Source organism: Mixophyes fleayi, chromosome 10 (assembly GCF_038048845.1).
Source record: "Mixophyes fleayi isolate aMixFle1 chromosome 10, aMixFle1.hap1, whole genome shotgun sequence".
Classification (NCBI taxonomy): Eukaryota; Metazoa; Chordata; class Amphibia; order Anura; family Limnodynastidae; genus Mixophyes; species Mixophyes fleayi.
The window spans coordinates 104,222,218-104,248,685 of record NC_134411.1 but is presented as its reverse complement, the minus strand read 5'-3'; the positions used below and the strand labels follow the sequence as shown (position 1 = coordinate 104,248,685).

The 26,468-nt window shown below is 48.2% G+C and overlaps 1 protein-coding gene across 1 annotated transcript in view; it reads left to right on the top strand.

Annotated features, from left to right (window-relative positions):
- Window positions 1–26,468, top strand: part of HYDIN (HYDIN axonemal central pair apparatus protein) — a 166,770-nt gene that overhangs the window by 39,039 nt on the left and 101,263 nt on the right. The window contains exons 10-14 of the mRNA XM_075189418.1: window positions 2,530–2,629; window positions 3,920–4,038; window positions 4,551–4,774; window positions 5,682–5,749; window positions 22,120–22,355. Coding sequence (XP_075045519.1) covers window positions 2,530–2,629; window positions 3,920–4,038; window positions 4,551–4,774; window positions 5,682–5,749; window positions 22,120–22,355 — 747 coding nt within the window. The remainder of the gene's footprint in view (window positions 1–2,529; window positions 2,630–3,919; window positions 4,039–4,550; window positions 4,775–5,681; window positions 5,750–22,119; window positions 22,356–26,468) is intronic.

Below are 26,468 nucleotides of genomic sequence, written 5' to 3'. Positions count from 1 at the left end.
CACATATACCCACTTGTCTTACTGCTCATTGGTGAGGAGTACAGAAGAATCTGCTTCTCATCTCATTACATTTCTGGGCCCACCTCCCCTAGCGGCACCCTCACATCCAAGATGAAGTAGCCGGTGGTCTCCTCACATCCAAGATGAAGTAGCCGGTGGTCTCCTCACATCCAGGATGAAGTAGCCGGTGATCTCCTCACATCTAGGATGAAGTAGCCGGCGGTCTCCTCACATCAAGGATGAAGTAGCCGGTGGTCTCCTCACATCAAGGATGAAGTAGCCGGTGGTCTCCTCACATCCAGGATGAAGTAGCCCGGTGGTCTCCTGACATCCAGGATGAAGTAGCCGGTGGTCTCCTCACATCCAGGATGAAGTAGCCCGGTGGTCTCCTGACATCCAGGATGAAGTAGCCGGTGGTCTCCTGACATCCAGGATGAAGTAGCCGGTGGTCTCCTCACATCCAGGATGAAGTAGCCGGTGGTCTCCTCACATCCAGGATGAAGTAGCCGGTGGTCTCCTCACATCCAGGAAGATGTAGCCGGTGATCTCCTCACATTCTGGATGAAGTAGCCGGTGATCTCCTCACATCCAGGATGAAGTAGCCGGTGGTCTCCTCACATCCAGTATGATGTAGCCGGTGGTCTCCTCACATCCAGGATGAAGTAGCCGGTGGTCTCCTCACATCCAGGATGAAGTAGCCGGTGGTCTCCTCACATCCAGGATGAAGAAGCCGGTGGTCTCCTCACATCCAGGATGAAGTAGCCGGTGGTCTCCTCACATCCAGGATGAAGTAGCCGGTGGTCTCCTCACATCCAGGATGAAGTAGCCGGTGGTCTCCTCACATCCAGGATGAAGAAGCCGGTGGTCTCCTCACATCCAGGATGAAGTAGCCGGTGGTCTCCTCACATCCAGGATGAAGTAGCCGGTGGTCTCCTCACATCAAATAGATATTGATAGGAATATCTTACCACAACCAGCAATACAATGTTACTTACCCAATGAGAAGGAGACAGTTGACTTATTTTCAATACAGAAAGAAATGTATGCTGACCCCATATGTCCAGTGTCCATTGGACAAGTTCTCTGTATTCTGGATTCTGTTCTGCGCCCAGGAGATGAGCCACCGTGGATGTACTCGATTTACCAGAACACAAAAGCAAAATTAATTTCTTATTCTTTTCACATTAAAGATCCTGTTGTTTTCTTAATTTATCAGAAATAAGGAGATAAAAGGGTTCCGATATTGGAGGCATTATAATTCTCTATAACAGTACAAGACCTATAGTACTTTCTATGGCCTAATTGTTTAAAAACAAATTGTATTCTACTGAGCAACACTGTACCCAAATTTAGGAAGGTCAGACACCTTGGTTTAACTGGCAGCAATCCCCTGTTCCGGGAAGTACTTGAATGAAAAATGTAACCTTTCCCTCTTACCCCCTTCGTTTAGAAAACAAACAAACTATAAAACCACTGCTTCATCGTAACTGTTTTTTCCTTCTTGACACTCAGATGCCCCCGCCCCCTCCTTTTATACATTGTTTCTTATTTCAATACTGTTATTTGCATTCTCTGTATTAGCAGCTATTTGTTAGTGATTCACCTGTGTACACTCATCTATTTATGTGGTTTCAAAATATTTTTTTTTTAAAAAACAACAAATTGTATAATATCAACTTATTAAAATTCTCTTCATATAACAGGTAGTGATTTTTGCTGCAAAATTTAGGGTATTAAAATGATAGTGCTAAAGATGGGAAATTTCGTGAAAAGAATAAGAAGGGTAAAAGAGAAAATCCCTTTCTTAGGTCCTTATTGTTCTGTAAACTTCAGATCTCTTCTTAAATTAGTTGTCCCTCAGATATCCCTCATATTTCTTAACTTAATGCTTCTCCTTATCAGCGGTTGGGTAAACATAACCCGCAGCTCGTTGTATGACCCACGGATCACATGTGTGGTGTCTTCTGCAGGTCTCCCTCGTTCTTATTGTACTTTATCACGCTTCCGTTATTATTCCTGAACAAAGACATCGCCTCCGGTGCCGGCTCATTTTCTGGATCTGTCTGGCAGACATTCCCACTGCGATGTTGTTACATTGTGTCACTGAACCTCTTCTCATTTTCAAACCTTGTGTTCACCTCCCTGTGGAAATAAGACACAGAGCTGATAATTATCACTCGTTTCAGCTGACAGCACCTACTTTTCTCTAACGTTATAACTCAGCCATGATCAGTGCAGTCTGGTGATTATAATAATATGGTGAGTTCCCGGGAAGGGACGTGGAGAATAAGTGTGTGACACATCGGCGCTATAGCCCGATTCAGTGGCCTTAATATGTGGAGAGACCATTAGGAATGGGACAAGTGACCACTATGCCCATATAGCCTTCCTAAACGGTTTATACAGTATGTACTCACTCTCATTGTATTCTGCAACCTCCATATGGATCCGAACAGTGTAATTGTGAAGATCACAGTGATCTAGATGCAGTATACAAAGTAATGTACATATTATTCTGTCTCCTAACAGGAAGGGGACGTCTGGCCAAACTCCTCTCTACAAGTTACCATTCTCTTCAAACCTCAGGCTGCCAAGATATACCAGCGCACCGTCTACTGTGACATAACAGGTAACATACGTGTTACATGTATACCAGTGCACCGTCTACTGTGACATAACAGGTAACATACGTGTTACATGTATACCAGCGCACCGTCTACTGTGACATAACAGGTAACATACGTGTTACATGTATACCAGTGCACCGTCTACTGTGACATAACAGGTAACATACGTGTTACATGTATACCAGTGCACCGTCTACTGTGACATAACAGGTAACATACGTGTTACATGTATACCAGCGCACCGTCTACTGTGACATAACAGGTAACATACGTGTTACATGTATACCAGCGCACCGTCTACTGTGACATAACAGGTAACATACGTGTTACATGTATACCAGCGCACCGTCTACTGTGACATAACAGGTAACATACGTGTTACATGTATACCAGCGCACCGTCTACTGTGACATAACAGGTAACATACGTGTTACATGTATACCAGCGCACCGTCTACTGTGACATAACAGGTAACATACGTGTTACATGTATACCAGCGCACCGTCTACTGTGACATAACAGGTAACATACGTGTTACATGTATACCAGCGCATAGTCTACTGTGACATAACAGGTAACATACGTGTTACATGTATACCAGCGCACCGTCTACTGTGACATAACAGGTAACATATGTGTTACATGTATACCAGCGCACCGTCTACTGTGACATAACAGGTAACATATGTGTTACATGTATACCAGCGCACAGTGTACTGTGACATAACAGGTAACATACATGTTACATGTATACCAGCGCACCATGTACTGTGACATAACAAGTAACATACATGTTACATGTATACCAGCCCACCGTCTACTGTGACATAACAGGTAACATACGTGTTACATGTATACCAGCGCACCGTCTACTGTGACATAACAGGTAACATACATGTTACATGTATACCAGCATACTGTGACATAACAGGTAACATACATGTTACATGTATACCAGCGCACCGTGTACTGTGTCATAACAGGTAACATACATGTTACATGTATACCAGCGCACCGTGTACTGTGACATAACAGGTAACATACCTGTTACATGTATACCAGCGCACCGTCTACTGTGACATAACAGGTAACATATGTGTTACATGTATACCAGCGCACCGTCTACTGTGACATAACAGGTAACATACGTGTTACATGTATACCAGCGCACCGTCTACTGTGACATAACAGGTAACATATGTGATACAGTTATAGCAGACCCATAGTAACATTGTATAGTTCTAGCTGTGATGTAATCAGAATGTTCAGTCCATTTCTTGGATTTCTTACAGGCCGGGAAATGCGACTGCCCCTGCGGATCCGCGGAGAGGGCCTAGGGCCCAAACTTCACTTCAACTTTGACCAGCTGGACATCGGCAAGGTGTTTGTGGGCTCCACTCACAGCTATGAGGTGAGTATGAAGCCTCTATCTGCTGGGACATCATCACAGAGGTTATCTTGTGGGCACTGTCCCCTGTTGTTAGATGAGCAGTGTAAGCTGACAGGCTTCCATCTTACTGTTAGATCTTCATCTGACTAGACAATGGCTTTGGGCCTGCACAGGAAGTTTGGGACAATGGTCTTACAAAAACAATTGGCTATGTGTGTGACAGCTTTAATGTCTGTACATAGTCACCCTGCATTGTACACTGCTGGGAGGATAAGGGTGTCACTACCCATCTGAGGCCCCAGAAATGTCACCTCCACTGACAGATCAGTTCCTCGGCATCTATATAATGTATGGACAAGACACAGAAACATATAGGTCTTATTGATTTCTAGGCCATATTACACTTGTGTACAAAAATAAGGGTGTTATGTGTGCAAGAGTTGACTTATGACATCACAGAACAGCATTTGCACTTTCGTAAAGACCCTTACTGACTTCCATAGACCCCCGTTTGTTGTCTTTTCTGATACAAGGTCATCCTGACAAACCAAGGAGCCATTGATGGGATCTTCAGCCTCACACCTCCCTCGTCGGCTGTGGCTTCATGTTTCACTTTCACTCCCAGTGAGGGGATAATTCTGCCCAATGGACACCAGGCCGTCCAGATCATACTCAGCTGCCGCGTTCTGGGGGAGTTCACAGAGGAGTTCTGCTTCAGTGTGGATGGGGCCCCCGATGACATCACACTAACAGTCAGGTAACGAGGGCCCCCGATGACATCACACTAACAGTCAGGTAACGAGGGCCCCCGATGACATCACACTAACAGTCAGGTAACGAGGGCCCCCGATGACATCACACTAACAGTCAGGTAACGAGGGCCCCCGATGACATCACACTAACAGGTAACGAGGGAACCCGATGACATCACACTAACAGTCAGGTAACGAGGGCCCCCGATGACATCACACTAACAGTCAGGTAACGAGGGAACCCGATGACATCACACTAACAGTCAGGTAACGAGGGCCCCCGATGACATCACACTAACAGTCAGGTAACGAGGGCCCCCGATGACATCACACTAACAGTCAGGTAACGAGGGCCCCCGATGACATCACACTAACAGTCAGGTAACGAGGGCCCCCGATGACATCACACTAACAGTCAGGTAACGAGGGCCCCCGATGACCTCACACTAACAGTCAGGTAACGAGGTAACCCGATGACATCACACTAACAGGTAACGAGGGCCCCCGATGACATCACACTAACAGTCAGGTAACGAGGGCCCCCGATGACATCACACTAACAGTCAGGTAACGAGGGCCCCCGATGACATCACACTAACAGTCAGGTAACGAGGGCCCCCGATGACCTCACACTAACAGTCAGGTAACGAGGTAACCCGATGACATCACACTAACAGGTAACGAGGGCCCCCGATGACCTCACACTAACAATCAGGTAACGAGGGAACCCGATGACATCACACTAACAGGTAACAAGGGAACCCGATGACATTAATTGAGTAGAAGAATAAATGAAAAGATTTATAATAAGCGTTAATCTCTGTGTGGTGAATTTCTGGGATGAGGGTGACAGTTTTGCACTTGTCTGTAGCGATACTAAGGTGTCCGCACAATGATTTGCTCTCTCCTCAGCGGCTGTATCATGGGACCCACCTTTCACTTCAATGTGCCCACCCTCAACTTTGGGGATGTTTCTTTTGGTAAGTAGTCTCCACTCCTGGATATACACAGAGCTTTACCATGTATTATTATGTATTTGTGTGGAGCTACAGGAATAACCTTCACATATATACACAATAGGCAGAATGTAATCTTCATTAGAGGATGATTGTATGTTTCAGATGTATGGTTTATACTCCTCTGATCCCATTACCTACATATCTTCCTGTGCAGGAGTTTCTTACATGCTCCTTTGTGTCATTGTGTGTATATTCTGGTGCAGTTAATACTGGTTTTATGGATTTGTGGGCCAAGATGGTGCCACATGCGGGGTGTAGTTTGCTCCGGCTGGTGGGTAATTTAATAGCGTTCCTTACGGGAGAGCGGCTTCTTTTGCATAAATGTGTATGGTAGAGGGGCGCTTTTACAAGGCACACCTGCCCCCCCTTTTAACCACATAAATGGATTTTACATATCCTCTGAGCTGGCAGAGATCAGGTCTTGTCTATAATAAGACGCGTTTCGCACCTTCCTATAGCACTTCTGCAGTAAGTGCGTTTCTGTCAATGTAATAAAGACCTAATGTGCTCTCACTCTTATAACGGATTTAAGACAAGAATTAGGCTGATCTCAGCAGCATTTTAGGAGCCAAAGGGGAATGTTAACTTATAAACAGGGCGTTCCTAAGGCGCCATTAGGTTGGACTTTTGTGACGTGAAATGTAAGCGCAGACTGCGGTCCAAGGCTCCAAGGATCGAGTGGGCGTGCACCTTGAAATGCGCTAGCCAGACCAATAGTTACATTTGCGCACATAAAGAAGCTTTGGCTCTGCTTATTGGACAGCTGGGCGGTCTCTGTTCATCAGACAGCTGAGCGGTCTCTGTTCATCAGACAGCTGAGCGGTCTCTGTTCATCAGACAGCTGAGCGGTCTCTGTTCATTAGACAATTGGGCAGTCTGTGTTCATCAGACAGCTGAGCGGTCTCTGTTCATCAGACAGCTGAGCGGTCTCTGTTCATCAGACAGTTGGGCGGTCTATGTTCATCAGACAGTTGGGCGGTCTCTGTTCATCAGACAGTTGGGCGGTCTATGTTCATCAGACAGTTGGGCGGTCTCTGTTCATTAGACAGTTGGGCGGTCTCTGGTTTATTAGACAGTTGGGCGGTCTCTGTTCATCAGACAGTTGGGCGGTCTCTGTTCATCAGACAGTTGGGCGGTCTCTGTTCATCAGACAGTTGGGCGGTCTCTGTTTATTAGACAGTTGGGCGGTCTCTGTTTATCAGACAGTTGGGCGGTCTCTGTTTATTAGACAGTTGGGCGGTCTCTGTTTATTAGACAGTTGGGCGGTCTCTGTTTATTAGACAGTTGGGCGGTCTCTGTTTATTAGACAGTTGGGCGGTCTCTGTTCATCAGACAGTTGGGCGGTCTCTGTTCATCAGACAGTTGGGCGGTCTCTGTTCATCAGACAGTTGGGCGGTCTCTGTTCATCAGACAGTTGGGCGGTCTCTGTTCATCAGACAGTTGGGCGGTCTCTGTTCATCAGACAGTTGGGCGGTCTCTGTTCATCAGACAGTTGGGCGGTCTCTGTTCATCAGACAGTTGAGCGGTCTCTGTTCATCAGACAGTTGGGCGGTCTCTGTTCATCAGACAGTTGGGCGGTCTCTGTTCATCAGACAGTTGGGCGGTCTCTGTTCATCAGACAGTTGGGCGGTCTCTGTTCATCAGACAGTTGGGCGGTCTCTGTTCATCAGACAGTTGGGCGGTCTCTGTTCATCAGACAGTTGGGCGGTCTCTGTTCATTAGACAGTTGGGCGGTCTCTGTTCATCAGACAGTTGGGCGGTCTCTGTTCATCAGACAGTTGGGCGGTCTCTGTTCATTAGACAGCTGAGCGGTCTCTGTTCATCAGACAGTTGGGCGGTCTCTGTTCATCAGACAGTTGGGCGGTCTCTGTTCATCAGACAGTTGGGCGGTCTCTGTTCATCAGACAGTTGGGCGGTCTCTGTTCATCAGACAGTTGGGCGGTCTCTGTTCATCAGACAGTTGGGCGGTCTCTGTTCATTAGACAGTTGGGCGGTCTCTGTTCATTAGACAGTTGGGCGGTCTCTGTTCATTAGACAGCTGAGCGGTCTCTGTTCATCAGACAGTTGGGCGGTCTCTGTTCATTAGACAGTTGGGCGGTCTCTGTTCATTAGACAGTTGGGCGGTCTCTGTTCATCAGACAGTTGGGCGGTCTCTGTTCATTAGACAGCTGGGCGGTCTCTGTTCATCAGACAGTTGGGCGGTCTCTGTTCATTAGACAGTTGGGCGGTCTCTGTTCATTAGACAGTTGGGCGGTCTCTGTTCATCAGACAGTTGGGCGGTCTCTGTTCATCAGACAGTTGGGCGGTCTCTGTTCATCAGACAGTTGGGCGGTCTCTGTTCATTAGACAGTTGGGCGGTCTCTGTTCATTAGACAGTTGGGCGGTCTCTGTTCATCAGACAGTTGGGCGGTCTCTGTTCATCAGACAGTTGGGCGGTCTCTGTTCATCAGACAGTTGGGCGGTCTCTGTTCATCAGACAGTTGGGCGGTCTCTGTTCATCAGACAGTTGGGCGGTCTCTGTTCATTAGACAGTTGGGCGGTCTCTGTTCATTAGACAGTTGGGCGGTCTCTGTTCATCAGACAGTTGGGCGGTCTCTGTTCATTAGACAGTTGGGCGGTCTCTGTTCATTAGACAGTTGGGCGGTCTCTGTTCATCAGACAGTTGGGCGGTCTCTGTTCATCAGACAGTTGGGCGGTCTCTGTTCATCAGACAGTTGGGCGGTCTCTGTTCATCAGACAGTTGGGCGGTCTCTGTTCATCAGACAGTTAGGCGGTCTCTGTTCATCAGACAGTTGGGCGGTCTCTGTTCATCAGACAGCTGAGCGGTCTCTGTTCATCAGACAGTTGGGCGGTCTCTGTTCATCAGACAGTTGGGCGGTCTCTGTTCATCAGACAGCTGGGCGGTCTCTGTTCATCAGACAGTTGGGCGGTCTCTGTTCATCAGACAGTTGGGCGGTCTCTGTTCATCAGACAGCTGGGCGGTCTCTGTTCATCAGACAGCTGAGCGGTCTCTGTTCATCAGACAGCTGAGCGGTCTCTGTTCATCAGACAGTTGGGCGGTCTCTGTTCATTAGACAGCTGAGCGGTCTCTGTTCATCAGACAGTTGGGCGGTCTCTGTTCATCAGACAGTTGGGCGGTCTCTGTTCATTAGACAGTTGGGCGGTCTCTGTTCATCAGACAGCTGAGCGGTCTCTGTTCATCAGACAGTTGGGCGGTCTCTGTTCATCAGACAGTTGAGCGGTCTCTGTTCATCAGACAGTTGAGCGGTCTCTGTTCATCAGACAGTTGGGCGGTCTCTGTTCATCAGACAGCTGAGCGGTCTCTGTTCATCAGACAGTTGGGCGGTCTCTGTTCATCAGACAGCTGAGCGGTCTCTGTTCATCAGACAGCTGAGCGGTCTCTGTTCATCAGACAGTTGGGCGGTCTCTGTTCATCAGACAGTTGAGCGGTCTCTGTTCATTAGACAGTTGGTCGGTCTCTGTTCATCAGACAGTTGGTCGGTCTCTGTTCATCAGACAGCTGGGCGGTCTCTGTTCATCAGACAGCTGAGCGGTCTCTGTTCATCAGACAGCTGGGCGGTCTCTGTTCATTAGACAGTTGGGCGGTCTCTGTTCATCAGACAGTTGGGCGGTCTCTGTTCATCAGACAGTTGGGCGGTCTCTGTTCATCAGACAGTTGGGCGGTCTCTGTTCATCAGACAGTTGGGCGGTCTCTGTTCATCAGACAGTTGGGCGGTCTCTGTTCATCAGACAGTTGGGCGGTCTCTGTTCATCAGACAGTTGGGCGGTCTCTGTTCATCAGACAGTTGGGCGGTCTCTGTTCATCAGACAGTTGGGCGGTCTCTGTTCATCAGACAGTTGGGCGGTCTCTGTTTATTAGACAGTTGGGCGGTCTCTGTTCATCAGACAGTTGGGCGGTCTCTGTTCATCAGACAGTTGGGCGGTCTCTGTTCATCAGACAGTTGGGCGGTCTCTGTTCATCAGACAGCTGGGCGGTCTCTGTTCATCAGACAGCTGAGCGGTCTCTGTTCATCAGACAGTTGGGCGGTCTCTGTTCATCAGACAGTTGGGGCGGTCTCTGTTCATCAGACAGTTGGGCGGTCTCTGTTCATCAGACAGTTGGGCGGTCTCTGTTCATTAGACAGTTGGGCGGTCTTCTGTTCATCAGACAGTTGGGCGGTCTCTGTTCATTAGACAGATGGGCGGTCTCTGTTCATCAGACAGTTGGGCGGTCTCTGTTCATCAGACAGTGGGCGGTCTCTGTTCATCAGACAGTTGGGCGGTCTCTGTTCATCAGACAGTTGGGCGGTCTCTGTTCATCAGACAGTGGGCGGTCTCTGTTCATCAGACAGTTGGGCGGTCTCTGTTCATCAGACAGTTGGGCGGTCTCTGTTCATTAGACAGTTGGGCGGTCTCTGTTCATTAGACAGTTGGGCGGTCTCTGTTCATCAGACAGTTGGGCGGGTCTCTGTTCATCAGACAGTTGGGCGGTCTCTGTTCTATCAGACAGTTGGGGCGGTCTCTGTTCATTAGACAGTTGGGCGGTCTCTGTTCATCAGACAGTTGGGCGGTCTCTGTTCATTAGACAGTTGGGCGGTCTCTGTTCATTAGACAGTTGGGCGGTCTCTGTTCATTAGACAGTTGGGCGGTCTCTGTTTATCAGACAGTTGGGCGGTCTCTGTTTATTAGACAGTTGGGCGGTCTCTGTTTATCAGACAGTTGGGCGGTCTCTGTTCATTAGACAGTTGGGCGGTCTCTGTTCATCAGACAGTTGGGCGGTCTCTGTTCATCAGACAGTTGGGCGGTCTCTGTTCATTAGACAGTTGGGCGGTCTCTGTTCATCAGACAGTTGGGCGGTCTCTGTTTATTAGACAGTTGGGCGGTCTCTGTTTATCAGACAGTTGGGCGGTCTCTGTTATTAGACAGTTGGGCGGTCTCTGTTTATTAGACAGTTGGGCGGTCTCTGTTTATTAGACAGTTGGGCGGTCTCTGTTCATCAGACAGTTGGGCGGTCTCTGTTCATCAGACAGTTGGGCGGTCTCTGTTCATTAGACAGTTGGGCGGTCTCTGTTCATCAGACAGTTGGGCGGTCTCTGTTTATCAGACAGTTGGGCGGTCTCTGTTTATTAGACAGTTGGGCGGTCTCTGTTTATTAGACAGTTGGGCGGTCTCTGTTCATTAGACAGTTGGGCGGTCTCTGTTCATCAGACAGTTGGGCGGTCTCTGTTCATCAGACAGTTGGGCGGTCTCTGTTCATCAGACAGTTGGGCGGTCTCTGTTCATCAGACAGTTGGGCGGTCTCTGTTCATCAGACAGTTGGGCGGTCTCTGTTCATTAGACAGTTGGGCGGTCTCTGTTCATCAGACAGTTGGGCGGTCTCTGTTCATCAGACAGTTGGGCGGTCTCTGTTCATTAGACAGTTGGGTGGTCTCTGTTCATTAGACAGTTGGGCGGTCTCTGTTCATCAGACAGTTGGGCGGTCTCTGTTCATTAGACAGTTGGGTGGTCTCTGTTCATTAGACAGTTGGGCGGTCTCTGTTCATTAGACAGTTGGGCGGTCTCTGTTCATCAGACAGTTGGGCGGTCTCTGTTCATTAGACAGTTGGGCGGTCTCTGTTCATCAGACAGTTGGGCGGTCTCTGTTCATTAGACAGTTGGGCGGTGTCTGTTCATTAGACAGTTGGGCGGTCTCTGTTCATCAGACAGTTGGGCGGTCTCTGTTTATCAGACAGTTGGGCGGTCTCTGTTTATTAGACAGTTGGGCGGTCTCTGTTTATTAGACAGTTGGGCGGTCTCTGTTCATTAGACAGTTGGGCGGTCTCTGTTCATCAGACAGTTGGGCGGTCTCTGTTCATTAGACAGTTGGGCGGTCTCTGTTCATTAGACAGTTGGGCGGTCTCTGTTTATCAGACAGTTGGGCGGTCTCTGTTTATTAGACAGTTGGGCGGTCTCTGTTTATTAGACAGTTGGGCGGTCTCTGTTCATTAGACAGTTGGGCGGTCTCTGTTCATCAGACAGTTGGGCGGTCTCTGTTCATTAGACAGTTGGGCGGTCTCTGTTCATCAGACAGTTGGGCGGTCTCTGTTCATCAGACAGTTGGGCGGTCTCTGTTTATTAGACAGTTGGGCGGTCTCTGTTCATTAGACAGTTGGGCGGTCTCTGTTCATCAGACAGTTGGGCGGTCTCTGTTCATCAGACAGTTGGGCGGTCTCTGTTCATTAGACAGTTGGGCGGTCTCTGTTCATCAGACAGTTGGTCGGTCTCTGTTTATTAGACAGTTGGGCGGTCTCTGTTTATTAGACAGTTGGGCGGTCTCTGTTCATTAGACAGTTGGGCGGTCTCTGTTCATCAGACAGTTGGGCGGTCTCTGTTCATCAGACAGTTGGGCGGTCTCTGTTCATCAGACAGTTGGGCGGTCTCTGTTCATCAGACAGTTGGGCGGTCTCTGTTTATTAGACAGTTGGGCGGTCTCTGTTCATTAGACAGTTGGGCGGTCTCTGTTCATCAGACAGTTGGGCGGTCTCTGTTTATTAGACAGTTGGGCGGTCTCTGTTCATTAGACAGTTGGGCGGTCTCTGTTCATCAGACAGTTGGGCGGTCTCTGTTCATCAGACAGTTGGGCGGTCTCTGTTCATTAGACAGTTGGGCGGTCTCTGTTCATCAGACAGTTGGTCGGTCTCTGTTCATCAGACAGTTGGGCGGTCTCTGTTCATCAGACAGTTGGGCGGTCTCTGTTCATTAGACAGTTGGGCGGTCTCTGTTCATCAGACAGTTGGGCGGTCTCTGTTTATCAGACAGTTGGGCGGTCTCTGTTTATCAGACAGTTGGGCGGTCTCTGTTTATTAGACAGTTGGGCGGTCTCTGTTTATTAGACAGTTGGCGGGTCTCTGTTTATTAGACAGTTGGGCGGTCTCTGTTCATTAGACAGTTGGGCGGTCTCTGTTTATTAGACAGTTGGGCGGTCTCTGTTCATTAGACAGTTGGGCGGTCTGTGTTTATCAGACAGTTGGGCGGTCTCTGTTTATCAGACAGTTGGGCGGTCTCTGTTTATTAGACAGTTGGGCGGTCTCTGTTTATTAGACAGTTGGGCGGTCTCTGTTCATCAGACAGTTGGGCGGTCTCTGTTCATCAGACAGTTGGGCGGTCTCTGTTCATCAGACAGTTGGGCGGTCTCTGTTCATCAGACAGTTGGGCGGTCTCTGTTCATTAGACAGTTGGGCGGTCTCTGTTCATTAGACAGTTGGGCGGTCTCTGTTCATCAGACAGTTGGGCCGGTCTCTGTTCATCAGACAGTTGGGCGGTCTCTGTTCATCAGACAGTTGGGCGGTCTCTGTTTATCAGACAGTTGGGCGGTCTCTGTTTATTAGACAGTTGGGCGGTCTCTGTTCATCAGACAGCTGAGCGGTCTCTGTTCATCAGACAGTTGGGCGGTCTCTGTTCATTAGACAGTTGGGCGGTCTCTGTTCATTAGACAGTTGGGCGGTCTCTGTTCATTAGACAGTTGGGCGGTCTCTGTTCATCAGACAGTTGGGCGGTCTCTGTTCATCAGACAGTTGGGCGGTCTCTGTTCATTAGACAGTTGGGCGGTCTCTGTTCATCAGACAGTTGGGCGGTCTCTGTTCATCAGACAGTTGGGCGGTCTCTGTTCATCAGACAGTTGGGCGGTCCTCTGTTCATCAGACAGTTGGGCGGTCTCTGTTCATCAGACAGTTGGGCGGTCTCTGTTCATCAGACAGTTGGGCGGTCTCTGTTCATCAGACAGTTGGGCGGTCTCTGTTCATCAGACAGTTGGGCGGTCTCTGTTCATCAGACAGTTGAGCGGTCTCTGTTCATTAGACAGTTGGGCGGTCTCTGTTCATTAGACAGTTGGGCGGTCTCTGTTCATCAGACAGTTGGGCGGTCTCTGTTCATTAGACAGTTGGGCGGTCTCTGTTCATCAGACAGTTGGGCGGTCTCTGTTCATCAGACAGTTGGGCGGTCTCTGTTTATCAGACAGTTGGGCGGTCTCTGTTTATTAGACAGTTGAGCGGTCTCTGTTTATTAGACAGTTGGGCGGTCTCTGTTCATCAGACAGTTGGGCGGTCTCTGTTCATCAGACAGTTGGGCGGTCTCTGTTCATCAGACAGTTGGGCGGTCTCTGTTCATCAGACAGTTGGGCGGTCTCTGTTTATTAGACAGTTGGGCGGTCTCTGTTTATTAGACAGTTGAGCGGTCTCTGTTTATTAGACAGTTGGGCGGTCTCTGTTCATTAGACAGTTGGGCGGTCTCTGTTCATCAGACAGTTGGGCGGTCTCTGTTCATCAGACAGTTGGGCGGTCTCTGTTCATCAGACAGTTGGGCGGTCTCTGTTCATCAGACAGTTGGGCGGTCTCTGTTCATCAGACAGTTGGGCGGTCTCTGTTCATCAGACAGTTGGGCGGTCTCTGTTCATCAGACAGTTGGGTGGTCTCTGTTCATTAGACAGTTGGGCGGTCTCTGTTCATCAGACAGTTGGGCGGTCTCTGTTCATCAGACAGTTGGGCGGTCTCTGTTCATTAGACAGTTGGGTGGTCTCTGTTCATTAGACAGTTGGGCGGTCTCTGTTCATCAGACAGTTGGGCGGTCTCTGTTCATTAGACAGTTGGGTGGTCTCTGTTCATTAGACAGTTGGGCGGTCTCTGTTCATTAGACAGTTGGGCGGTCTCTGTTCATCAGACAGTTGGGCGGTCTCTGTTCATTAGACAGTTGGGCGGTCTCTGTTCATCAGACAGTTGGGCGGTCTCTGTTCATTAGACAGTTGGGCGGTCTCTGTTCATTAGACAGTTGGGCGGTCTCTGTTCATCAGACAGTTGGGCGGTCTCTGTTTATCAGACAGTTGGGCGGTCTCTGTTTATTAGACAGTTGGGCGGTCTCTGTTTATTAGACAGTTGGGCGGTCTCTGTTCATTAGACAGTTGGGCGGTCTCTGTTCATCAGACAGTTGGGCGGTCTCTGTTCATTAGACAGTTGGGCGGTCTCTGTTCATTAGACAGTTGGGCGGTCTCTGTTTATCAGACAGTTGGGCGGTCTCTGTTTATTAGACAGTTGGGCGGTCTCTGTTTATTAGACAGTTGGGCGGTCTCTGTTCATTAGACAGTTGGGCGGTCTCTGTTCATCAGACAGTTGGGCGGTCTCTGTTCATTAGACAGTTGGGCGGTCTCTGTTCATCAGACAGTTGGGCGGTCTCTGTTCATCAGACAGTTGGGCGGTCTCTGTTTATTAGACAGTTGGGCGGTCTCTGTTCATTAGACAGTTGGGCGGTCTCTGTTCATCAGACAGTTGGGCGGTCTCTGTTCATCAGACAGTTGGGCGGTCTCTGTTCATTAGACAGTTGGGCGGTCTCTGTTCATCAGACAGTTGGTCGGTCTCTGTTTATTAGACAGTTGGGCGGTCTCTGTTTATTAGACAGTTGGGCGGTCTCTGTTCATTAGACAGTTGGGCGGTCTCTGTTCATCAGACAGTTGGGCGGTCTCTGTTCATTAGACAGTTGGGCGGTCTCTGTTCATCAGACAGTTGGGCGGTCTCTGTTCATCAGACAGTTGGGCGGTCTCTGTTTATTAGACAGTTGGGCGGTCTCTGTTCATTAGACAGTTGGGCGGTCTCTGTTCATCAGACAGTTGGGCGGTCTCTGTTTATTAGACAGTTGGGCGGTCTCTGTTCATTAGACAGTTGGGGCGGTCTCTGTTCATCAGACAGTTGGGCGTCTCTGTTCATCAGACAGTTGGGCGGTCTCTGTTCATTAGACAGTTGGGCGGTCTCTGTTCATCAGACAGTTGGTCGGTCTCTGTTCATCAGACAGTTGGGCGGTCTCTGTTCATCAGACAGTTGGGCGGTCTCTGTTCATTAGACAGTTGGGCGGTCTCTGTTCATCAGACAGTTGGGCGGTCTCTGTTTATCAGACAGTTGGGCGGTCTCTGTTTATCAGACAGTTGGGCGGTCTCTGTTTATTAGACAGTTGGGCGGTCTCTGTTTATTAGACAGTTGGGCGGTCTCTGTTTATTAGACAGTTGGGCGGTCTCTGTTCATTAGACAGTTGGGCGGTCTCTGTTTATTAGACAGTTGGGCGGTCTCTGTTCATTAGACAGTTGGGCGGTCTGTGTTTATCAGACAGTTGGGCGGTCTCTGTTTATCAGACAGTTGGGCGGTCTCTGTTTATTAGACAGTTGGGCGGTCTCTGTTCATTAGACAGTTGGGCGGTCTCTGTTCATTAGACAGTTGGGCGGTCTCTGTTCATCAGACAGTTGGGCGGTCTCTGTTCATCAGACAGTTGGGCGGTCTCTGTTCATCAGACAGTTGGGCGGTCTCTGTTCATTAGACAGTTGGGCGGTCTCTGTTCATCAGACAGTTGGGCGGTCTCTGTTCATCAGACAGTTGGGCGGTCTCTGTTCATCAGACAGTTGGGCGGTCTCTGTTCATCAGACAGTTGGGCGGTCTCTGTTCATCAGACAGTTGGGCGGTCTCTGTTCATCAGACAGTTGGGCGGTCTCTGTTCATCAGACAGTTGGGCGGTCTCTGTTTATCAGACAGTTGGGCGGTCTCTGTTTATTAGACAGTTGGGCGGTCTCTGTTCATCAGACAGCTGAGCGGTCTCTGTTCATCAGACAGTTGGGCGGTCTCTGTTCATTAGACAGTTGGGCGGTCTCTGTTCATTAGACAGTTGGGCGGTCTCTGTTCATTAGACAGTTGGGCGGTCTCTGTTCATCAGACAGTTGGGCGGTCTCTGTTCATCAGACAGTTGGGCGGTCTCTGTTCATCAGACAGTTGGGCGGTCTCTGTTCATCAGACAGTTGGGCGGTCTCTGTTCATCAGACAGTTGGGCGGTCTCTGTTCATCAGACAGTTGGGCGGTCTCTGTTCATCAGACAGTTGGGCGGTCTCTGTTCATCAGACAGTTGGGCGGTCTCTGTTCATCAGACAGTTGGGCGGTCTCTGTTCATCAGACAGTTGGGCGGTCTCTGTTCATCAGACAGTTGGGCGGTCTCTGTTCATCAGACAGTTGGGCGGTCTCTGTTCATCAGACAGTTGGGCGGTCTCTGTTCATCAGACAGTTGGGCGGTCTCTGTTCATCAGACAGTTGAGCGGTCTCTGTTCATTAGACAGTTGGGCGGTCTCTGTTCATTAGACAGTTGGGCGGTCTCTGTTCATCAGACAGTTGGGCGGTCTCTGTTCATTAGACAGTTGGGCGGTCTCTGTTCATCAGACAGTTGGGCGGTCTCTGTTCATCAGACAGTTGGGCGGTCTCTGTTTATCAGACAGTTGGGCGGTCTCTGTTTATTAGACAGTTGAGCGGTCTCTGTTTATTAGACAGTTGGGCGGTCTCTGTTCATCAGACAGTTGGGCGGTCTCTGTTCATCAGACAGTTGGGCGGTCTCTGTTCATCAGACAGTTGGGCGGTCTCTGTTCATCAGACAGTTGGGCGGTCTCTGTTTATTAGACAGTTGAGCGGTCTCTGTTTATTAGACAGTTGGGCGGTCTCTGTTCATTAGACAGTTGGGCGGTCTCTGTTCATTAGACAGTTGGGCGGTCTCTGTTTATCAGACAGTTGGGCGGTCTGTGTTCATCAGACAGTTGGGCGGTCTCTGTTTATTAGACAGTTGGGCGGTCTCTGTTTATTAGACAGTTGGGCGGTCTCTGTTCATTAGACAGTTGGGCGGTCTCTGTTCATCAGACAGTTGGGCGGTCTCTGTTCATTAGACAGTTGGGCGGTCTCTGTTCATCAGACAGTTGGGCGGTCTCTGTTCATCAGACAGTTGGGCGGTCTCTGTTCATCAGACAGTTGGGCGGTCTCTGTTCATCAGACAGTTGGGCGGTCTCTGTTTATCAGACAGTTGGGCGGTCTCTGTTCATCAGACAGTTGGGCGGTCTCTGTTTATTAGACAGTTGGGCGGTCTCTGTTCATTAGACAGTTGGGCGGTCTCTGTTCATCAGACAGTTGGGCGGTCTCTGTTCATTAGACAGTTGGGCGGTCTCTGTTCATCAGACAGTTGGGCGGTCTCTGTTTATTAGACAGTTGGGCGGTCTCTGTTTATTAGACAGTTGGGCGGTCTCTGTTCATTAGACAGTTGGGCGGTCTCTGTTCATCAGACAGTTGGGCGGTCTCTGTTCATCAGACAGTTGGGCGGTCTCTGTTCATCAGACAGTTGGGCGGTCTCTGTTCATCAGACAGTTGGGCGGTCTCTGTTTATCAGACAGTTGGGCGGTCTCTGTTCATCAGACAGTTGGGCGGTCTCTGTTTATTAGACAGTTGGGCGGTCTCTGTTCATTAGACAGTTGGGCGGTCTCTGTTCATCAGACAGTTGGGCGGTCTCTGTTCATCAGACAGTTGGGCGGTCTCTGTTCATCAGACAGTTGGGCGGTCTCTGTTCATCAGACAGTTGGGCGGTCTCTGTTCATCAGACAGTTGGGCGGTCTCTGTTCATCAGACAGTTGGGCGGTCTCTGTTTATCAGACAGTTGGGCGGTCTCTGTTCATTAGACAGTTGGGCGGTCTCTGTTCATCAGACAGTTGGGCGGTCTCTGTTCATCAGACAGTTGGGCGGTCTCTGTTCATCAGACAGTTGGGCGGTCTCTGTTCATCAGACAGTTGGGCGGTCTCTGTTCATTAGACAGTTGGGCGGTCTCTGTTCATCAGACAGTTGGGCGGTCTCTGTTCATCAGACAGTTGAGCGGTCTCTGTTCATTAGACAGTTGAGCGGTCTCTGTTCATTAGACAGTTGGGCGGTCTCTGTTCATCAGACAGTTGGGCGGTCTCTGTTCATTAGACAGTTGGGCGGTCTCTGTTCATCAGACAGTTGGGCGGTCTCTGTTCATCAGACAGTTGGGTGGTCTCTGTTCATTAGACAGTTGGGCGGTCTCTGTTCATCAGACAGTTGGGCGGTCTCTGTTCATCAGACAGTTGAGCGGTCTCTGTTCATCAGACAGTTGGGCGGTCTCTGTTCATTAGACAGTTGGGTGGTCTCTGTTCATTAGACAGTTGGGCGGTCTCTGTTCATTAGACAGTTGGGCGGTCTCTGTTCATCAGACAGTTGGGCGGTCTCTGTTCATTAGACAGTTGGGCGGTCTCTGTTCATCAGACAGTTGGGCGGTCTCTGTTCATTAGACAGTTGGGCGGTCTCTGTTCATCAGACAGTTGGGCGGTCTCTGTTCATTAGACAGTTGGGCGGTCTCTGTTCATTAGACAGTTGGGCGGTCTCTGTTCATCAGACAGTTGGGCGGTCTCTGTTTATTAGACAGTTGGGCGGTCTCTGTTTATTAGACAGTTGGGCGGTCTCTGTTCATTAGACAGTTGGGCGGTCTCTGTTCATCAGACAGTTGGGCGGTCTCTGTTCATTAGACAGTTGGGCGGTCTCTGTTCATTAGACAGTTGGGCGGTCTCTGTTTATCAGACAGTTGGGCGGTCTCTGTTTATTAGACAGTTGGGCGGTCTCTGTTTATTAGACAGTTGGGCGGTCTCTGTTCATTAGACAGTTGGGCGGTCTCTGTTCATCAGACAGTTGGGCGGTCTCTGTTCATTAGACAGTTGGGCGGTCTCTGTTCATCAGACAGTTGGGCGGTCTCTGTTCATCAGACAGTTGGGCGGTCTCTGTTTATTAGACAGTTGGGCGGTCTCTGTTCATTAGACAGTTGGGCGGTCTCTGTTCATCAGACAGTTGGGCGGTCTCTGTTCATCAGACAGTTGGGCGGTCTCTGTTCATTAGACAGTTGGGCGGTCTCTGTTCATCAGACAGTTGGTCGGTCTCTGTTCATCAGACAGTTGGGCGGTCTCTGTTCATCAGACAGTTGGGCGGTCTCTGTTCATTAGACAGTTGGGCGGTCTCTGTTCATTAGACAGTTGGGCGGTCTCTGTTCATTAGACAGTTGGGCGGTCTCTGTTCATCAGACAGTTGGGCGGTCTCTGTTCATCAGACAGTTGGGCGGTCTCTGTTCATCAGACAGTTGGGCGGTCTCTGTTCATCAGACAGTTGGGCGGTCTCTGTTCATTAGACAGTTGGGCGGTCTCTGTTTATTAGACAGTTGGGCGGTCTCTGTTCATCAGACAGTTGGGCGGTCTCTGTTCATCAGACAGTTGGGTGGTCTCTGTTCATTAGACAGTTGGGCGGTCTCTGTTCATTAGACAGTTGGGCGGTCTCTGTTCATCAGACAGTTGGGCGGTCTCTGTTCATTAGACAGTTGGGCGGTCTCTGTTCATCAGACAGTTGGGCGGTCTCTGTTCATTAGACAGTTGGGCGGTCTCTGTTCATCAGACAGTTGGGCGGTCTCTGTTCATTAGACAGTTGGGTGGTCTCTGTTCATCAGACAGTTGGGCGGTCTCTGTTCATTAGACAGTTGGGTGGTCTCTGTTCATTAGACAGTTGGGCGGTCTCTGTTCATCAGTTAGTTGGGCGGTCTCTGTTCATTAGACAGTTGGGTGGTCTCTGTTCATCAGACAGTTGGGCGGTCTCTGTTCATCAGACAGTTGGGCGGTCTCTGTTCATCAGACAGTTGGGCGGTCTCTGTTCATCAGACAGTTGGGTGGTCTCTGTTCATTAGACAGTTGGGCGGTCTCTGTTCATTAGACAGTTGGGCGGTCTCTGTTCATCAGACAGTTGGGCGGTCTCTGTTCATTAGACAGTTGGGCGGTCTCTGTTCATCAGACAGTTGGGCGGTCTCTGTTCATTAGACAGTTGGGCGGTCTCTGTTCATTAGACAGTTGGGCGGTCTCTGTTCATTAGACAGTTGGGCGGTCTCTGTTCATCAGACAGTTGGGCGGTCTCTGTTCATTAGACAGTTGGGTGGTCTCTGTTCATTAGACAGTTGGGCGGTCTCTGTTCATTAGACAGTTGGGCGGTCTCTGTTCATCAGACAGTTGGGCGGTCTCTGTTCATTAGACAGTTGGGCGGTCTCTGTTCATTAGACAGTTGGGCGGTCTCTGTTCATCAGACAGTTGGGCGGTCTCTGTTCATCAGACAGTTGGGCGGTCTCTGTTTATCAGACAGTTGGGCGGTCTCTGTTTATTAGACAGTTGGGCGGTCTCTGTTTATTAGACAGTTGGGCGGTCTCTGTTCATTAGACAGTTGGGCGGTCTCTGTTCATCAGACAGTTGGGCGGTCTCTGTTCATTAGACAGTTGGGCGGTCTCTGTTCATTAGACAGTTGGGCGGTCTCTGTTCATCAGACAGTTGGGCGGTCTCTGTTTATTAGACAGTTGGGCGGTCTCTGTTCATCAGACAGTTGGGCGGTCTCTGTTCATTAGACAGTTGGGCGGTCTCTGTTCATCAGACAGTTGGGCGGTCTCTGTTCATCAGACAGTTGGGCGGTCTCTGTTCATTAGACAGTTGGGCGGTCTCTGTTCATCAGACAGTTGGGCGGTCTCTGTTCATCAGACAGTTGGGCGGTCTCTGTTCATCAGACAGTTGGGCGGTCTCTGTTCATCAGACAGTTGGGCGGTCTCTGTTTATTAGACAGTTGGGCGGTCTCTGTTCATCAGACAGTTGGGCGGTCTCTGTTCATCAGACAGTTGGGCGGTCTCTGTTTATTAGACAGTTGGGCGGTCTCTGTTCATTAGACAGTTGGGCGGTCTCTGTTCATTAGACAGTTGGGCGGTCTCTGTTCATTAGACAGTTGGGCGGTCTCTGTTCATTAGACAGGTGGCCGGTCTCTGTTCATCAGACAGTTGGGCGGTCTCTATTCTTTAGACAGTTGGGCGGTCTCTGTTCATCAGACAGTTGGTCGGTCTCTGTTCATCAGACAGTTGGGCGGTCTCTGTTCATCAGACAGTTGGGCGGTCTCTGTTCATTAGACAGTTGGGCGGTCTCTGTTCATCAGACAGTTGGGCGGTCTCTGTTCATTAGACAGTTGGGCGGTCTCTGTTCATTAGACAGTTGGGCGGTCTCTGTTCATCAGACAGTTGGGCGGTCTCTGTTCATCAGACAGTTGGGCGGTCTCTGTTCATCAGACAGTTGGGCGGTCTCTGTTCATCAGACAGTTGGGCGGTCTCTGTTTATTAGACAGTTGGGCGGTCTCTGTTCATTAGACAGTTGGGCGGTCTCTGTTCATTAGACAGTTGGGCGGTCTCTGTTCATTAGACAGTTGGGCGGTCTCTGTTCATTAGACAGTTGGGCGGTCTCTGTTCATCAGACAGTTGGGCGGTCTCTATTCTTTAGACAGTTGGGCGGTCTCTGTTCATTAGACAGTTGGGCGGTCTCTGTTCATCAGACAGTTGGGCGGTCTCTGTTCATTAGACAGTTGGGCGGTCTCTGTTCATTAGACAGTTGGGCGGTCTCTGTTCATTAGACAGCTGATTTCTGTTATTGACTTTAGATCACATTTATGTTCCAGGCTTTCCACGCACTATCACATGTTCCCTAAATAATACATCTCTGGTGCCCATGAGCTTCAGGCTACGTGTCCCAGGAGACGGGAGAGGGGAGCCGAGCCTCACAAGTCACAGTCTCATCCTGGAGGAAAGGACGACGTCTTGGAGGAGACAGCACAACGGGGGCCCTAGGCCTCAGGAATTTACCATTACCCCTTACAAAGGCACCATCCGCTCCCAGGGTCTTCTAGACATAGAGGTACTCCACTGACTGAGACCCCTCACCCTGTAGTGTACACCTGAGCACTGGTCATACCACAGGGAGCTCAGCACAGGACAGGGTATATTACATTACAGGGTATATTACAGGACAGGGTATATTACATTACAGGGTATATTACAGGACAGGGTATATTACAGGACAGGGTATATTACAGGACAGGGTATATTACAGGACAGGGTATATTACAGGGCAGGGTATATTACAGGACAGGGTATATTACAGGGCAGGGTATATTACAGGGCAGGGTATATTACAGGGCAGGGTATATTACATTACAGGGTATATTACATTACAGGGTATATTACAGGGCAGGGTATATTACATTACAGGGTATATTACAGGACAGGGTATATTACATTACAGGGTATATTACATTACAGGGTATATTACAGGACAGGGTATATTACATTACAGGGTATATTACATTACAGGGTATATTACAGGACAGGGTATATTACATTACAGGGTATATTACATTACAGGGTATATTACAGGACAGGGTATATTACAGGACAGGGTATATTACAGGACAGGGTATATTACAGGGCAGGGTATATTACAGGGCAGGGTATATTACATTACAGGGTATATTACATTACAGGGTATATTACAGGGCAGGGTATATTACATTACAGGGTATATTACAGGACAGGGTATATTACATTACAGGGTATATTACATTACAGGGTATATTACAGGACAGGGTATATTACATTACAGGGTATATTACAGGACAGGGTATATTACAGGACAGGGTATATTACATTACAGGGTATATTACAGGACAGGGTATATTACATTACAGGGTATATTACAGGACAGGGTATATTACATTACAGGGTATATTACAGGACAGGGTATATTACATTACAGGGTATATTACAGGACAGGGTATATTACATTACAGGGTATATTACATTACAGGGTATATTACATTACAGGGTATATTACAGGACAGGGTATATTACATTACAGGGTATATTACATTACAGGGTATATTACATTACAGGGTATATTACAGGACAGGGTATATTACATTACAGGGTATATTACAGGACAGGGTATATTACATTACAGGGTATATTACAGGACAGGGTATATTACATTACAGGGTATATTACAGGACAGGGTATATTACATTATAGAGTATACTACAGACTGCACAGGACAGGGTATATTACATTACAGGGTATATTACATTACAGGGTATATTACAGGACAGGGTATATTACATTACAGGGTATATTACAGGACAGGGTATATTACATTACAGGGTATATTACAGGACAGGGTATATTACAGGACAGGGTATATTACATTACAGGGTATATTACAGGACAGGGTATATTACATTACAGGGTATATTACAGGACAGGGTATATTACAGGACAGGGTATATTACATTACAGGGTATATTACAGGACAGGGTATATTACATTACAGGGTATATTACAGGACAGGGTATATTACATTACAGGGTATATTACATTACAGGGTATATTACAGGACAGGGTATATTACATTACAGGGTATATTACAGGGCAGGGTATATTACATTACAGGGTATATTACAGGGCAGGGTATATTACATTACAGGGTATATTACATTAAAGGGTATATTACATTACAGAGTATATTACATTACAGGGTATATTACAGGACAGGGTATATTACATTACAGGACAGGGTATATTACATTACAGGGTATATTACAGGACAGGGTATATTACATTACAGGGTATATAACATAACAGGGTATATTACATTACAGGGTATATTACAGGACAGGGTATATTACATTACAGGGTATATTACAGGACAGGGTATATTACATTATAGAGTATACTACAGACTGCACAGGACAGGGTATATTACAGGACAGGGTATATTACATTACAGGGTATATTACAGGACAGGGTATATTACATTATAGAGTATACTACAGATTGCACAGGACAGGATATATTACAGGACAGGGTATATTACATTACAGAGTATATTACATTACAGGGTATATTACAGGACGGTATATTACATTACAGGGTATATTACATTAAAGGGTATATTACAGGGTATATTACATTACAGGGTATATTACAGGACAGGGTATATTACAGGACAGGGTATATTACATTACAGGGTATATAACATTACAGGGTATATAACATTACAGGGTATATTACAGGACAGGGTATATTACAGGACAGGGTATATTACATTACAGGGTATATTACAGGACAGGGTATATTACATTACAGGGTATATTACAGGACAGGGTATATTACAGGACAGGGTATATTACATTACAGGGTATATTACAGGACAGGGTATATTACATTACAGGGTATATTACAGGACAGGGTATATTACATTACAGGGTATATAACATTACAGGGTATATTACAGGACAGGGTATATTACATTACAGAGTATATTACATTACAGGGTATATTACAGGACGGTATATTACATTACAGGGTATATTACATTAAAGGGTATATTACAGGGTATATTACATTACAGGGTATATTACATTACAGGGTATATTACAGGACAGGGTATATTACAGGACAGGGTATATTACATTACAGGGTATATTACATGACAGGGTATATAACATGACAGGGTATATTACATTACAGGGTATATTACAGGACAGGGTATATTACATTACAGGGTATATAACATTACAGGGTATATTACAGGACAGGGTATATTACATTACAGGGTATATAACATTACAGGGTATATTACATTACAGGGTATATTACAGGACAGGGTATATTACAGGACAGGGTATATTACATTACAGGGTATATTACAGGACAGGGTATATTACAGGACAGGGTATATTACATTACAGGGTTTATTACATTACAGAGTATATTACATTACAGGGTATATTACATTACAGGGTATATTACAGGACAGGGTATATTACAGGACAGGGTATATTACATTACAGGGTATATAACATTACAGGGTATATTACATTACAGGGTATATTACAGGACAGGGTATATTACAGGACAGGGTATATTACAGGACAGGGTATATTACATTACAGGGTATATTACATGACAGGGTATATTACAGGACAGGGTATATTACAGGACAGGGTATATTACATTACAGGGTATATTACAGGACAGGGTATATTACAGGACAGGGTATATTACAGGGTGTTTGTGGAGGGGCACTTTCCTATGGACACATTGAGTAGTGGGGCAGAATGAGGACAATTCCTTATGATTAGCTGCTGTGCTGTATAGAAATGGACAGTTATTATACAAAGCTGTCAGAGATCCGGGTTCCTCCTTTACTTTCACTAGGACCCGTTCTTTACACCTCTTGCCCAATGCACACGTCTTGGCATCTCCCTACACCTAATCACAGTCCCTTCATGCCCATCAGACCATCCCACATGCCTGTCAGATCACCCCACATGCCTGTCAGATCACCCCACATGCCCATCAGACCTCCCCACATGCCCATCAGACCACCCCACATGCCCGTCAGATCACCCCACATGCCCGTCAGATCACCCCACATGCCCATCAGACCTCCCCACATGCCCGTCAGATCACCCCACATGCCTGTCAGATCACTCACATGCCCATCAGACCTCCCCACATGCCTGTCAGATCACTCACATGCCCATCAGACCACCCCACATGCCTGTCAGATCACTCACATGCCCATCAGACCTCCCCACATGCCTGTCAGATCACCCCACATGCCCATCAGACCACCCCACATGCCCGTCAGACCACCTCACATGCCCGTCAGACCACCCCACATGCCCGTCAGACCACCCCACATGCCCATCAGACCTCCCCACATGCCCATCAGACCTCCCCACATGCCCATCAGATCACTCACATGCCCATCAGACCACCCCACATGCCTGTCAGATCACTCACATGCCCATCAGACCACCCCACATGCCTGTCAGATCACTCACATGCCCATCAGACCACCCCACATGCCTGTCAGATCACTCACATGCCCATCAGACCACCCCACATGCCTGTCAGATCACTCACATGCCCATCAGACCACCCCACATGCCTGTCAGATCACTCACAT